General features: G+C 47.6%; 6 protein-coding genes across 6 annotated transcripts; 3 read left to right on the top strand and 3 right to left on the bottom strand.

Moving 5' to 3' along the window:
• Positions 1-127: 127 nt before the first annotated feature.
• On the bottom strand, positions 128-2,091 carry BKA55DRAFT_537157 (uncharacterized protein; the record flags this gene model as incomplete). The annotated part of the gene is made up of 7 exons (XM_046189883.1): positions 128-380; positions 437-632; positions 679-1,020; positions 1,070-1,349; positions 1,397-1,821; positions 1,880-1,952; positions 2,083-2,091. The coding sequence occupies 7 exons, from the start codon at positions 2,089-2,091 to the stop codon at positions 128-130; spliced, it is 1,578 nt and encodes a 525-aa protein (XP_046052168.1).
• Positions 2,092-2,580: 489 nt separating this feature from the next.
• Positions 2,581-3,308, top strand: BKA55DRAFT_562574 (bacteriocin-protection, YdeI or OmpD-associated-domain-containing protein). Its single transcript, XM_046192303.1, has one exon. It carries the CDS (start codon positions 2,597-2,599, stop codon positions 3,242-3,244), a length of 648 nt encoding a protein of 215 aa, XP_046052167.1. The 5' UTR covers positions 2,581-2,596; the 3' UTR covers positions 3,245-3,308.
• Positions 3,309-5,361, bottom strand: BKA55DRAFT_562572 (uncharacterized protein). The gene has a single exon (XM_046192302.1). It carries the CDS (start codon positions 5,115-5,117, stop codon positions 3,318-3,320), a length of 1,800 nt encoding a protein of 599 aa, XP_046052166.1. The 5' UTR covers positions 5,118-5,361; the 3' UTR covers positions 3,309-3,317.
• A 219-nt stretch (positions 5,362-5,580) lies between these two features.
• BKA55DRAFT_662077 (uncharacterized protein) lies at positions 5,581-7,062 on the top strand. The gene is made up of 3 exons (XM_046197618.1): positions 5,581-6,090; positions 6,139-6,553; positions 6,601-7,062. The coding sequence occupies exons 1-3, from the start codon at positions 5,917-5,919 to the stop codon at positions 6,927-6,929; spliced, it is 918 nt and encodes a 305-aa protein (XP_046052165.1). The 5' UTR covers positions 5,581-5,916; the 3' UTR covers positions 6,930-7,062.
• A 46-nt stretch (positions 7,063-7,108) lies between these two features.
• BKA55DRAFT_724584 (uncharacterized protein) lies at positions 7,109-9,679 on the bottom strand (the record flags this gene model as incomplete). Its single annotated transcript, XM_046201086.1, has 3 exons — positions 7,109-7,478; positions 7,533-9,517; positions 9,560-9,679. The coding sequence occupies 3 exons, from the start codon at positions 9,677-9,679 to the stop codon at positions 7,109-7,111; spliced, it is 2,475 nt and encodes an 824-aa protein (XP_046052164.1).
• An 867-nt stretch (positions 9,680-10,546) lies between these two features.
• BKA55DRAFT_662076 (uncharacterized protein) lies at positions 10,547-12,703 on the top strand (the record flags this gene model as incomplete). The annotated part of the gene is made up of 8 exons (XM_046197617.1): positions 10,547-10,816; positions 10,871-10,952; positions 11,151-11,227; positions 11,298-11,496; positions 11,556-11,705; positions 11,756-11,839; positions 11,892-12,031; positions 12,095-12,703. 8 exons carry the CDS (start codon positions 10,547-10,549, stop codon positions 12,701-12,703), a joined length of 1,611 nt encoding a protein of 536 aa, XP_046052163.1.
• Positions 12,704-13,962: the final 1,259 nt, after the last annotated feature.

The following is a 13,962-nucleotide window of genomic DNA, read 5'->3' as shown; positions in this document are numbered from 1 at the left end:
CGCCTGAAGGGTTTCATTGATACGGTGAAATGGAAGATTAGACCATGATACTGCCGCCGCCAAGAAATTGAATGCCGGTACTAACTCATTGAATAGTAATCTTTTCATTGAAGCTGCCCAATTGTACTCATTCAAACATTTTAGACAGGTTCTGGACTGGCCACGCCCTCGCATCTCTAAACTTATCAACAACACCCCTCAACGCCCGCCGCTCATAATGATCCGTGAAAAAGTCCCCGTACAGCTCCATCCCAAACGCAGCATGCACAAGAGCTGGCGGACATGCTGGATGGCAGAGACTTATCCCACATAGATCCAGAATCATCTGCCGTACCTGATTCTCGATTTCTCTCCACTGCGCACGTGTCGATGAATTTCCCCTGATTTGACGTCAGTGGATCAAACAAGATACTCTAGTTAAATTACTACGACCTACCCGAGGAAGGGGTTCTCTGCCATTAGCACCATTTTCGCTATGATGCTGAGCTGCATGGTTGTCACCTCCAGAGCGGAGGAGTACCAGATTATCGGGAAGATTTCTCCATTCGACCTGTCAGCTGGTCGTACGTAGAACGGTTGATACTCTTTTAGCGCTTCTTCCTCGAGAACTTCGCCCTGCTTCTGGAGTCGTACTGAACGTGTTAGTTTCGCCGCCAATTTTTCCAAGGTAGTACATACACCATTCTTGTTCTGAACCATCAGCCCATCGCCATTTCGCAACTTGTGCCGTATGAAGGACAATTTTATTCGCCTTCGACGCGCCGTGTCCATACTCCGGGTCTAGAATCATCTTTGGCGGATGACGCTTTGTGAACGAGTGGTACAGCTCTTGGCGAACGGCCATCCAATATGCCGCTTGGATAAGTGATCGTCGGCCAAAGAGGGTCCTTGACGGTGGACTTCTCAAAACAGCGTCTATGATCGCTAGGAAATTAACCTGAGGTTTTGCGTTCCGCCTTTGGTTCCGCTCTTGATCTTGGTCTTCTTCATCGTCGATCTCTTCTAACTGCCGAAGAATAACTGTAACCTTTCAGCGTGAACTATCGTTAGTGGTTTTGGTGAGTCTTACCGGCTGTGGCGATGATGCTCTCGAGTTTTTCGTCGTCTTGGATGAGGTGGAAATCTCGTAGGGCAGGGATGCATTTTAATGTGTATTCTACTGCGTCGTGAGGTGTGAGTTTGGGGAGTAACTGGCCTTGGTAGAGAATTCCTTGTGGTGTTTTGTATTTTGGGAGACGGCTTAGATGGCGGGCTGAAAGTGCAAAGATGGCGTAGAGAAGTGGTGGATGATGCCGAGCTCGAAGAGGTACAACGAGTTGAAAGTGCCGTCTCTCATCGCACAGGTCAAGCTGATCACGTTAGCACATATCATCCACTTCCACCGGATCTTCGGTACCCAATGCGATAGCTCCTCGACAAAGTATCGGAGCAAACACGCCTCTTGAGGATCTTCAAGCGGAAATTTCGTTGATTCTCCAGAACTGTACGGCTGGTGTGATCGGGGAGAAGGAACATGATCTCTGCTTTGATCTTGCGGTGGACCGTACGGAGATGAATGGTCGTGAGTTACGGTGTATGCGCTCGAGTTGCTCGGCAAGTCCGTAGGTGATCGACCTGTTGCCTGCTGCCATGGCGAAGAAGGGTAGCTTGGTGAGTTTCCAGCTGATTGCGATTTGTTTGCCACTGGGAATACTGGGTTGTTTCTTAGGGTTTCATTGTAAGTTGGCTCTCTTGGAGTCTCTGATAGGTCGTTGAAATTTGCTGGGGCTGTTGAACCTGATCCTGAGCCTCCTTCCAATTGACTTTGTGGGTTGGTGTTGACTATCAAATTATTAACCATCTTTCTTCAATGCAATAATATCCATAGTCATTGACTTACAGTCTCTAATCTCACTGTTGACCCAAGTTTGGTTCGTCAAAGGTCCTGTTGATGAATTCCGGAAGACAGTTTTCTTCGCAGGCCGAGCACAAGGTAAGCTCTTAATGATGCAACGATGACACCTTGGTTGTCCTTCATCGCCTGCATCTCATTAGCCATCATCCATTATCCATATCTGCCCTTTTTTCGGTGGGAAGACCTACACTTGACATGTTTTTCTGCAACTCGGTCAGCACCCCGCATCCAGCCACCGACTCGACCATCTCACCTTTACATTGAAGACATGGCCTTTTTACAACTGGCATCGTTCTCAAAACACTTCTAACGGCCTTGAAAGATGCTGAAACGTCGTAATCAAGAGTTTCTCACTGGGTATCCACCTCTGAAGGGTTGATTGCGTTGCTTTTCCCATCACGTGCGGTGAAATCGCTGTTCTCTCCGAGACGGGATGAACGCGTCTTGAGCTACCCTACACATTTCTGCATTACACTCTTGCACGTTGTCGATGGAGCATTAAGAGGCGAAAAGATATTATTGTTTGCGGTATTTAACATTTTGATCCTATAGAAAATGTTTTGCAGGTTAGAGCAATTGAACATGAAAGGTGCCAGGCATTCAATATTTGGTTTCGGCTTAGCGTGATCCTTCTGTTGTTGTCTTTTGTCAGCCTCATCCCTACTTCGACTGTCAACATTCATGCTCTCACAAACACTGACAATGTCACGAACAACAAGATCCGCCGCCAAAAGACTCTTACGTCTCCAAACCTCATCCCCATCACTCACAACACCCCCTACAGCCACTCTAGAAACTAAACTCTTCGCAACCCCATCAGCATTCGAATCCTACCTCTCAACCAATCATTCCACAAACACCACCGGTCTCTGGCTCAAAATTGCAAAGAAGAACTCCCCAATCCCCTCAATAACATACGATCAAGCCCTCGACATAGCGCTCTGCTACGGCTGGATCGATGGCCAGCGAAAATCCCACGATGATTCACACTTCATACAGCGCTTCACGCCTCGTCGGAAGGGAAGTCTCTGGTCTCAGCGAAACGTGAACAAAGTCGCGACGTTAACTGAAGCGGGGCGCATAACACCTGCTGGCCAGGCGGAGATTGACGCAGCGAAGGATGATGGACGGTGGGAGAGGGCGTATTCATCGTCGAGTAATGCAGTCATTCCAGAGGATTTTCAAAGAGCGTTGGATGGGAATGAAGCTGCGGGGGAGTTCTGGACGGGGTTGAATAGAACGAAGAGATATGGTTTTATACAAAGATTGGAAACGGCGAAGAGGCCGGAGACGAGGAGGAAGAGGATAGAGCAGTTTGTTGAACTTCTTGCTGCTGGGAAGACTGTTTAATTCATTGATGGGGGTATTTTATATTATTAAGAATCTATTCAAATACGATAAAAGAAGCAAGAATGTTAGGGAATTAATAATCATCTTCGTCGTAGCCATCTTCGCCTTCTCCATCTGACTCATCCGCCATGCCCATCATGAAAGGATTTCGCTCCTCATCTCCATCTTCGCTCTCCTCGTCAGCAGTCCTGCTGCTTGCATCGTCAGAATCGTTGTCCACCGGGTTTTCTTGTCGATGGAGTCGTAGCCTCTCAGCAAGAGATAGTTTCTTGGGCGGCGCATCTTCATCGTCTGATTCGTCACTTTCTTCTTCGCTTTCTTCGCTTGAGGAGTCGCTTGCATGAGGCTCTTTCGACACGCCGCCATCGTCCTCATCCTCATCATCTGATATAATCGCCCTTGAACGTTGCCGTGTATGTTCTTGCGGTACGTCTGGCCCATCGTCTTCATCCTCCGACTCAACAACACGAGTCCTGGCGCGTTTCGCTGTGGGTTCCACGTCCTCCTCATCTTCATCATCGGAGTCTGAGACTACTCGTCGTTTGCGTCCGCGCTGTACAGGCGCTGACTCTGGCTCGGGTTCAGGACTGGAGAAGTTTGCGCCGGCGCCGTCGTCATCCTCATCGTCGGAGATTTCTTGCGGGGCGGGCGGAGGGGAGCCGCTTGCTAATGAAATACCCTCTTCGTCTGAAGGATCGTATGTCTCGACAATCTCATCGTCGTCAATGCCATCGCTCTCGTATTGATCAAGGTCGGGACCATTGTTGCCGTCATCATCATCATCTTCTTCATCCTCATCTGAGCTGTCATCGCCGAGGTCCGGACCGAGCGTTTGCAGTAACTCAAATCGTCGAAGGCCGCGCTCATACTCAAAAGCGACCATGGGCCATGCCTTGAGACCCCTTGCCTCCAATTCGCTTCCTAGTGGATCCGGTAAGTTGTCCCATGTATCCCTGTCGATCTGAAATCTCGCAAAGTCGGGGTGTCTCTGTAAATCGGGCCAGCACCATAAGAACTGCAAGTCTTCTCCGAGTCCAGGCTGCTTTTCGTATGTCTGTGTTTGGTAGCGGTTGATGAGATCCGACGTGCACCATGCCAAAGTCGACTTCTTGCAATCCGTACTCGAGACGTTCACGTAGAAGCACTCCAGCTGGGTGAACTGCCTCAAAAGGCCTGGCACGTCAGGACCGCTGAGATCGTCAAGGATGTTAGGCCCGCCAAGTGCAAAGTGTTTGATTTCGCTAGCAAAGCCTGGTAGGTGGAAAAGCATCTTCCCATGCGAGTAAATGAGACCGTTCATCAGAACAACATCGGAATTTCGGTTGAAGCGAACAGTGGCGTCTCCAGATCCAGCATCCATGCTGAGAGAATCGGGGAAGGCGTTGGTGGCCAGAGCGCGCGATTCTTTGTGAACGGCAAACACAGTGCGGAGGTTCTTTGTTTGATCACCGAGAGCAATACCGTCGCGTACAGTCCATACGAAGGAACTTGCTGAGTCGGGATGTCGGGCGGTTCCATATGAGATTTGGAAGTCGAGCACGCGATACCGAGCGCAAAGTTCAGGACAGAAGAACTCCCAGATGGTGTTGCGCAACTCACTAGGCAGGCGACCAAACTGGGGGAACGATTCGAGATACGAGTCTTGCGTCAAGTCGTTGCGGTGATAAATTTCGTCATCTTCGTCGCTTGACTCTTCTTCGCTGCCATCAGCGGCCATGGTATCGAGCAAGCCTCCACCGTCGGAATCGTCATCAGACTCGGAGGATTCATCGCCGGATTCATTTTCGCTGGAATCTTCTTGTTCGCTGTGAGCGCGATCATCATGAATCTCATTGTCGCTTTGGTCTGATTGAGATTCGGCCATGTTTGACATGTTGCGCGCGCGCTTTGAGTGAGGGAAGTGGCCTTGACGCGCCCTGCCTGAAAGCTTTGGTGAGAGCTGCTGCAGGATGAGATGTGTGCACGTGATTTGAATTTTTTTATCTCCACGTGATCACAGTATCTGCCATCGGTTTGCGGCTAACCACCACGCGATAAGCCATGGCCGTGAACCATCGTCGACATTGACGAAATAATGGAGAAGCCGGAAATGGTATTCTTGAAATATCCGAATTACAGATGCCAAGCCTGCATTTTCCGCCCGGTATTCGTATCGTTTCCCGAGCCCCTCGTCACTTTTAACGCGCGGGGCTTTTGAGAGATGTTACTAATCTTAGTGCATCTTCACTACTGCACAACTCTCGCTTTGTCATGATCCATCTCCATATTTCCCATCACTAACAATTAATCTCACCAATGATGTTGTTACAAACCTTCCCTGCTCAGTTAGGGCTGCATCTCGATGTCTTGGCGTTTACCGACATGCCGACTCTGGTATACGGCTTACTTGTTGATTATACCAATCGTTGGTACGGACTCGCGAAAAGCTCCGCTGCTGTACGAGGTTGCGTTTGGTACCTTATTCATCTGTTCCAAATAGACAAGGTTTGGATTGCTAAGGATTTCTGTGCCATTATGCATGCAGCTTTGTGGCTGGATACACCATCATGGTTGTGTCATGGACCTATAAAGACAACTCTTCGCCTTCAATAACAATCTCATTATCAACTCAGTCTCAATTCAATTCACCCAGTCAACATACTCTCATACTCTCAAACTCTCAATAACTTAAAATGTCCAAGATTCTTACCGTCTTTGGCGCCACTGGCAACCAGGGCGGCTCTGTCGTCCGCGCCATCCTCAACGACCCCGCTCTCTCCAAAGAGTTCAAGATTCGTGGCATCACCCGTGATGTCTCCAAGCCTGCTGCCCAGGCCCTCGCCTCAAAGGGCGTCGAGGTCGTTGCTGTAAGTTAAATCATACCCTCAAACAAAAACTCAATCTGACTTTTCCAGGCCGACATGAACACCGCTGAGCAAGTCGCCCCAGCTGTCAAGGACGCTCACACTGTCTTCCTCGTCACAAACTACTGGGAGACCAACAGCGGCAACGGCGAGATCGCTCAAGGCAAGGCTGTCGCTGATGCTTGCAAGACTGCTGGCGTGAAGCAACTCATCTTCTCGTCTCTTCTTGACACTAAGAAGATCAGTAATGGTCGCCTTACTCATATTAAGCATTTTGAGGGCAAGGCCGAGATTGAGGAGTATATCCGACAAATCAACGTCCCCGCAACATTTGTTCTTCCTGGTTTCTTTGCTTCCAACCTCTTTACTTCGATCCGCAAGAATGAGGATGGTAGCTATGCCTGGGCTCTCCCTGCCAACGGCGACAAGGCCAAGGTTCCTCTCTTTGACGTGAACGCCGACATGGGTAAGTCTATTAACCTAATCGCATGAACAACTGCTAACTATTTCCAGGCAAGTTCGTCAAGGCCGCCATCAAGAACTTCCCCGGCACTCTTAACAAGCGCATCTTCGCTGCCACCGACTACTACTCCCCCAACAGAATCATCTCCGAGTTCAGCGAAGTCATTGGAAAGCCCGCCACTTTCAACCAAGTTCCCGCCGATGTCTTCGAGTCTTTCCTCCCTGCTCCTATTGCAAAGGAGTTGACTGAGAACATGATACTCTTGGAGGACCCTGGATACTACGGCGATGCTGATCTCAAGGAGAGCTTGGATCTTTTGGATGAGAAGCCTGTCACTTGGAAGGAGTTTGTCGAACAGAACAGATCTAAGTGGGAATAAAGCAACAAAGTGAAGGATGAACTGTATCAGTAATAAGAAAAATATTTAATTGTTATAACTCTCGCGTCTGGAAATTCTCGTGGTATTCTTCACGATTGCATAACATCACTACCAATACCTGAATGCACTGAAGCTTTGTAACAAGTGCCTAATGGAGCACCTTTTAACGCAAAGCAGACTTAAATCTTGAGAGTGATATCACACCATAATTCCATACGGATGCCCTTCAAACCACTCAAGTCGAGGTCACTCGCCTGCAATCCGCCAGTACCAACCGACAATTCCCATTCAGTCAAAGAACTGTGCCGCGTATAATCCAGGCTTTGCCCATACTCACCATCGCAGACGATTGACTGATCACCTACATTGTACTCGAAGAGAAGAGTCCGAGCATCTCCGACAAATGCATTGAAAGGGGCCGCGTCGCCTTTTCGCCCTGGAAGACTAATGTCATAGAATCTCCCAGAGGTCTTTAAGAAGAGTCGAATACCAGCGTTCTCGCCTGTCGCGTCCAGATTCGGAGTCATAGAAACCCCTTCAAGATAACATCTGTTGATAAGATATTAGTATGGATGTCAAAGTCCTGGTGATGCCATAACTTACCGGGCCCTAGAAACCCGAATGCGAGCGAAGCCCGCAAACATGGCATCGCCTGGATTGAAAGATACACAAACAGGCTCGTTCTTGAGCAGCCTATCTCTCAAGCCCGAAGTGTTGACAGCATCACCGCAAGTCAAGACGCTGAACTTTCGCTGCTGCACCATGACCCGTGATCCGAAGGCTGCAACATTACCTTGGAACCTAGCAGCGTCTTCCAGGTAATCAAGCACAGGTTTGACAGGTGAAATATTAACGGGAGGTTTGTCAGTCAATGTATGGAACATGTAAGCTTCCGAGTACATGTAAAAGTCAAGGAAGACAAGTGATCTAATGGAAAGAAGACGATCAAACATGGCTCGCTTGAGAAGATCCAAAACAGCGCCTTGTTGCTCTGTAGCAGTCGCTGATAATGTCAACCGCTGTTTGTCCTTGTGCTGGAGCTTGACTTTGAGCAGAACGAGCGCCAGCTCATTACCTCGCTGGCAGAGATTTTCCTGCGTCTGCAAGTATGTCTTGCCGTTGATGACCAGCGTACGCAGAGCAAAGAAATACTTCTCCTTAGCTGCGAAGTCAATGGAAGCCACTGTAGTCTCGATCTGATCAACCTTTTCCCGAAAGATGTCCCACAGAGCTGTAGCATTATAAATGTCCAAGTTCATATCAGGCCGTTGAAGCGCAGTGTTTTCCTCCAGGGTTTTAGATGCGTTGAGAGCTGCGACCACAGCCTGGATTGCCTCGGAAAGCTTTTTCAGCTTTTCCAAGATTGGCTTCAGCTTCTCATATATCTTCTTGATTTTTTCGACCACCTCCTTGATGGTGTTGATGATCTTGGCAACTTTGCCGACAGTGTCCACAGCTTTCCCTGCGGCAGCAGGAATAATGGGAGCGGCAAGACCGCCAGAGGCCACAGTCGCAGTAATGGCCCCTATTGTGCCAATGCAAGCAGAGAATACAGATTTGGCAGCTTCGATCTTCTGCTTTGTGCACCAATCTTCAAGTCCTTTGCTGAACTCCTTCTGGAGAGGAACCAAGTCTGTGTTGTTCTGATCATACCGTTTGAATGCAACTTCTCTGGCTGATTGGGCTGAAGAGTAGGCTTTCTGAGCGAGATCCTCGAGGAATGCATACTCTGACATGGCGTCCTCACTCTTGGCGATGAGATTCACTGTTTGTCCAAGAACAGCAGCTGAAGCTCGATCCTGTGCCGCGAAATTCTGGAAAGCTTGCTCAAAGGCTGTACTAGCTGCCAGTCGCGATTCGAGAACTTGCTTGCTTGCGTAAATGTTAACCGAAGGCACGTTGAAGACCTTTCGTTCCTGCGAAAGAACGAGACTGTTTCGTAGAGAACAAGCTTGTATGTTCAAGGCGGCACTGCTCTCATGGGCACTCAAATTGCAAACCCAATTCAGAATTTCTAATGCAAGCTTGGGATTGATCTTCATGATTGTGGCGGCGACAAGAAATTGGTACATAACGAGCCTGGGTAAATTGTCGTTGTTTTCGATGAAGTTACCTCTTTCCAAGGTTCCGTCGCTCATGATCCTGTTCAAGTAATTTGCTGTCGTCATGTCCAAAGCAGTTGAGTCATGGTGCACAAAAAGAAACTTCTCACCAGTCCAGTTGACAGTAATACCCCAGCTTTCGGGGGCAATGGACAGTGGAAGCTGTCTGATGGAACCATCACCGAACTCAAGGTGCGCGGTGAAGCCCTTTTTGAGCTCGTATGTGTAGAACTCGAGCTGGCAGTCTTCTGAGAAATGCATATGAAGGGCTTGACTGGCATCCCGACATTCGACCTTGCGGGCAAAGACTCGTAGGTCAAGGCTTTTCTCCGAGTCTTTATACCCAACTACGAGACCTTCGGTAAGATTTATAGTGTCGCAGTAGAGAACCAGTCTTCGAAGATCCTCTTTGGTGTGAGTTTGAACATAGGATTGCGCTTCGTTCAAGACCTCGGCTAGTTGGACGAATGGCCGACGAATATAGACCTAGAATCATTAGGACCGCTCAGAAGTGTATTGGTTAATGACAAAACTGACAGCTCGAGGAAGCTCATCGAGGTAAAATGACTCGGATAAATCCTTGGCTAGTTGTTTCTCACCGAGAGTGAAAGAGTTGTGCATGTGATCAGCTGCGAGTTGGAACTCCATGTTGATTCAACCGTTGACGTATTTCAGGAGCGAAAGGAGTAATAAGTATTGGTATCGGAAGAGAACCAAATAAGGTCACTGCAATGAATTGGGGCGATGGGATCTATTAGATGGAGTTCCTCCGAGATGTCGCTGCGAGATTATTATAGTATAACTTCATAGCTTTTCGTATTAAGGGCTTCTTCCAATGATTCGTTTATCTCCGTGCTTACCACATATCATAACTACGTCGCCATTCAAAACGAGAAAAGGGCTGCCGGAGAGTCCTGTCCTTAACGGGGCCAGAAAATCAATAGCGCGGCCAACTACCCTGTCGAAGCCAATTGAGTCATCACACAAGTGGGAATAACGCCTGACAGTTGCGTGGGTTATTGTCTCGTTTAGAACAACTATCAACCAGTCGCATCGCGCTATGCCGTTTCTGTTGAACAGGCAGGGCTGTGCTCCGGTTCAGCTCTATACTTGTGATCTTGGCGACATTCAGGGTGCCTCAACATATCACAAGGTCCACGAATGCTTTCCTAAGAGAGCGAGAAGCAGGAGTCTCGACCATAAAAAGCCAATACCTGAAGTTCTGGTGACGCCGAGCTGAACAAAAACCCTTGAAGAAGTGGTTTAGAAAGTTCCTCTTCAGCTTGCCATTGGCCCTATTGCTTACCATCCTCACTTGAACAGACCTCGTCAGACATCCTCCTGGTTATAGTCCTTAAATACCTGCTGTTGCCACGGAATATTTATAGTTGTTTGGCAGGAAGTTTATGATCTCCAGTAAGCTACCAAGAAATACATTATTCTCTCAATTGAGCCTTCATATCCTCATACCGACCAAGCACCTCTTGTTCTCTTTCTTGCACCAAATCTTTCACCATGACTGCCGTAGTCGCCATCAATCCGAACCAAATCTTTGAAGATTTCACCAACGGAACTAAAACATTCATCAGAGAGGTCCCTGTAGCATTCAAGACCACCACTGAACAGAAGCCTGCCCCCGCTTTCGTCCTCAATGATGTGATGTTTGTAGGCCTTCAGTCCTATGTCAAGTCTGCGTTAAAGATACCCAAGACAGTTGAGCTATTCAAAGCGACTTATCCATTCAAAGGCCTTGACCTTTGGATCCAAGCTCAGTCGGAATATGATGTCAGTGACATTCATTTATGTTAACTGTATTGGAATTGCTAACATGGCGACCAGCAACTATACATGAGCCTTATTCCCATCCATCAGCACTGTGAGACCTTCCTTAATGATGGAATCAACCCTATGATAGGTCTTGGTAAGTACTCACATGCTATGCAGAACCTTTGGATTATAGCTAACAATTCTCTTTTAATTGAAGCTCATGCTGTTGCTAACTATGCTGAGAACGCAACTGTATTTCTCGAGGAGCTGAAAAAGCAGATGGATATAATCTGTGATAGGAAGATACCTACTCGAAGCGATGAAGCAATGGAAGCAAAGATGATGGCGAAAGAGATTCTCGCCGCTTTGCAAGAAGAAGCTAAAGATACTAATGAGAAAATATTGAAGATTACCGAAGCGATAAACTTAGTGCGTACATGTCGAATGCTCTTCCTGCAAGGAATTGCCGTTAGGATCTTGACTAACAATTCGGCTTTAGTTCAAATCACAGACGGAAAGCGATGCGGCAGCGTTGAAAGCCTTGAAACCTATACTTGATGAGAAATTTAGCGAAAAGCACCTCGACAATTCTATGAAAAAGCATATCGAGGAGATGCGCACATGTATTCGCAAGTTGATTCAGAACCAACAAAAGATAGTAGCGAGCCAGGAGTATGTGAACAGCTACAAGTGGCTATGTATGCTTTCCGTCATTTCCCTCTAACCGTGGAGCTCACTACTGACATACAACTTGCAGGGGATTTCCCTGGTCTGGGAGGCCTTCTTATTCCCTGGGCTTCTGAGGACATGAAGGAAGCCCTGAGAAACTACGCAGCCAAAAATGATAAGTGTAAGATAATGGTAGCCCAGGGCGATGAAGAGAGAGCTCGTCTTCTGAAGTCAATTGGTGAGTTGTTAGTCTGATGACGTCGACAAGAGCTGACCTGTTCCATAAAGATACCGCCAGAGGACTGATCGAGAATATCGATGGTGTCATGAAACACCTTGACGAGGCGAAAAACTCCCTAGACAATATCTTCAGTTGGTCTTTCCGATTAGCTCTTGAGATAGGAATTGGTTAACTTGGTTTTAGACGGCATGACAATGATGAACATGTCATGTTCAACCCTCCGAAAAAAGCTCGAGAGTATTGATGGGAATGTGAAGACCGAAGCGCACGGTTCTTCCATGAGCAAGATTTATATCAACATGGCTGTGGCATCGTGGAACAACGTGAGTGAAGGATTGTCAAAGCATCACATACTACAACCTCCGGCTGACTAGGATGGATTATAGGTACTAGAAGTGGCACGCTCCTTTGCTAAGCACGGCATCATTGAGGAAGCCACCAACACCAACACCCCTAAGCCCAAAGGTCAAGCAGTCATCCTCGCCGCTTCTTACGGCGGACAAACAGTGACGGATCTTGCCAAGATGCAGCTCAACTACGGCTCCAAAATCGTCATCTCCACAAATGACCTCATCTTCCCCGACAACATGCCCGGAAAACCAAAGTCTCTTAGCATTCTGTATCGATTCCAAGACGATGCGGATTCCTGGCGTGTTTTTACCTGTGACACAGGAACTGGACAAGTCCACACCCTCACTGCACAGAGTAACCCTGGGGCTGAGGCGGCTTTCGGCTTCAGAAGGGATTCGACAAGTCGATATAAGTTCCATTCGGCGGTTTTTGGTCTGCGACAAATCACCGAGAAGGCAGCCTTGGACTATATAATAAGTTCAGCTGAAACAATGGGTATGATGCCAGTTAGCACCCTGGCCACTTTGCTAAACTCGAGTAATGATTCTTGGCCTGGAAAAATCAAGAGCGTGGCAATCTTCTATACTGTAGATGGGGTTCTTGCTTGCGGATCTGCGGTTCAGGATGGCGGTATATTTTTCTAAGCGGCTGATACTGTTTCGCATTAGTGAGAGATATTAGTATCGCGAAGCAGCAGACGAAGATTGAGTATTTGAGTCTAGCATTAACATTATTGAACTCAAACAATACATGTTCCCTTTTGTATGCCATCAATTTAAGTGATTGAATGGAAGGTTGCTCAAACAGCAAGTCACGGAATATTCTTCAAGTTTGGTCAGCTCTGTGCTTTATGGAACTACGATATATACTGCATAAAAACAGGGAAATGTCCCAGGATACTTCTCACTACCAGACAAATCTTAATTAAGCTATAGATCACCCCGTAGATAGCTGATAAACACTACTTCCTTCGAAGTAAAACCGAATATAACGTCGGATACGGGGAAAACGACCACCCCCAGAAACCGGCCACCTAGGGTTTTAAGATGGGAAAAGACCATGTAGGCCTCAGGCATCAACTGACTTTTGCTCTGATGGCCGGTTTCCCCGTATCCGACGTTAATCACACGTCCATATGCCAATCATCCATCAAGCCTCTATCTTTCATCTGCTTCAGGAACTTCTTTATTGTATATTCGCCCCGACACCGAAATCTTCCTCTAGCCGGGAGTCCGACACTCATCGCGACAGCGGTAATGACTATTTGGGCTCCATGGTCTCCGTATTCTCTGGCAAGCTCCTGAAGCTTCTCTTCATTACCAGGTGTAGTTTTGATTCTGGTAAACTTGGTGACTTTAACCTCTTTCGCCTTCGGCATTGCGAAGCTGGAAGTGCTGGTAACTTGATCGTATCTGTGCAGCGATCGTTTGAGGTCCGATGTAATGGCAAGGCTGGTTGATTGATGATTGGAGTTGCGGAACAGCCGCAGAACAGTGGTCTATATACCTGCAATCAGATCCTTGTGTGGAGGGCATTGCTATGGTCACTGACCATAACTCGCAGTGGTACTCGTGTAAAATCTGCACATCATTCACGGAATTAAGGAAGATATCAGTGAGACACTCATCTGACTCAAACCATGCTATTCTGAAAGGCAGTGGTAACATGCGAGCATTTTGAATCACTTTACAGCTCAATAAAAATGGCTTGCCAAGTTGCTTCACGTGTTATCAAGGGCCAATTCAATCAAGGTAAGTTCTTATTTCAACGATACACGTCATTTATGAAGGTTGATGAAGTAAAATGGGAGCTCCTTGCCTTAATCCTACGTATCCGTGTCTCCACGACGAGCATCGATTCGAGGGACTGGGATCTGACGCTCCTCTATCTTTCAATCTTTCAT

The sequence above is a fragment of the Fusarium redolens genome (assembly GCF_020744475.1).
Source record: "Fusarium redolens strain MPI-CAGE-AT-0023 chromosome Unknown BKA55scaffold_5, whole genome shotgun sequence".
NCBI lineage: Eukaryota > Fungi > Ascomycota > Sordariomycetes > Hypocreales > Nectriaceae > Fusarium > Fusarium redolens.
Note: the sequence above shows the minus strand (reverse complement) of the source record. Positions and strands in the feature narration are given on the sequence as shown.

Bases quoted from the DNA above. Each gene is read 5' to 3' on its own strand.
- BKA55DRAFT_662077 (XM_046197618.1), top strand. From the start codon at position 5,917: ATGTCCAAGATTCTTACCGTCTTTGGCGCCACTGGCAACCAGGGCGGC. The intron at 6,091-6,138 runs GTAAGTTAAATC...TGACTTTTCCAG, and splicing joins AGGGCGTCGAGGTCGTTGCT to GCCGACATGAACACCGCTGA. The intron at 6,554-6,600 runs GTAAGTCTATTA...AACTATTTCCAG, and splicing joins TGACGTGAACGCCGACATGG to GCAAGTTCGTCAAGGCCGCC.
- BKA55DRAFT_562572 (XM_046192302.1), bottom strand. From the start codon at position 5,117: ATGTCAAACATGGCCGAATCTCAATCAGACCAAAGCGACAATGAGATT.
- BKA55DRAFT_562574 (XM_046192303.1), top strand. From the start codon at position 2,597: ATGTCACGAACAACAAGATCCGCCGCCAAAAGACTCTTACGTCTCCAA.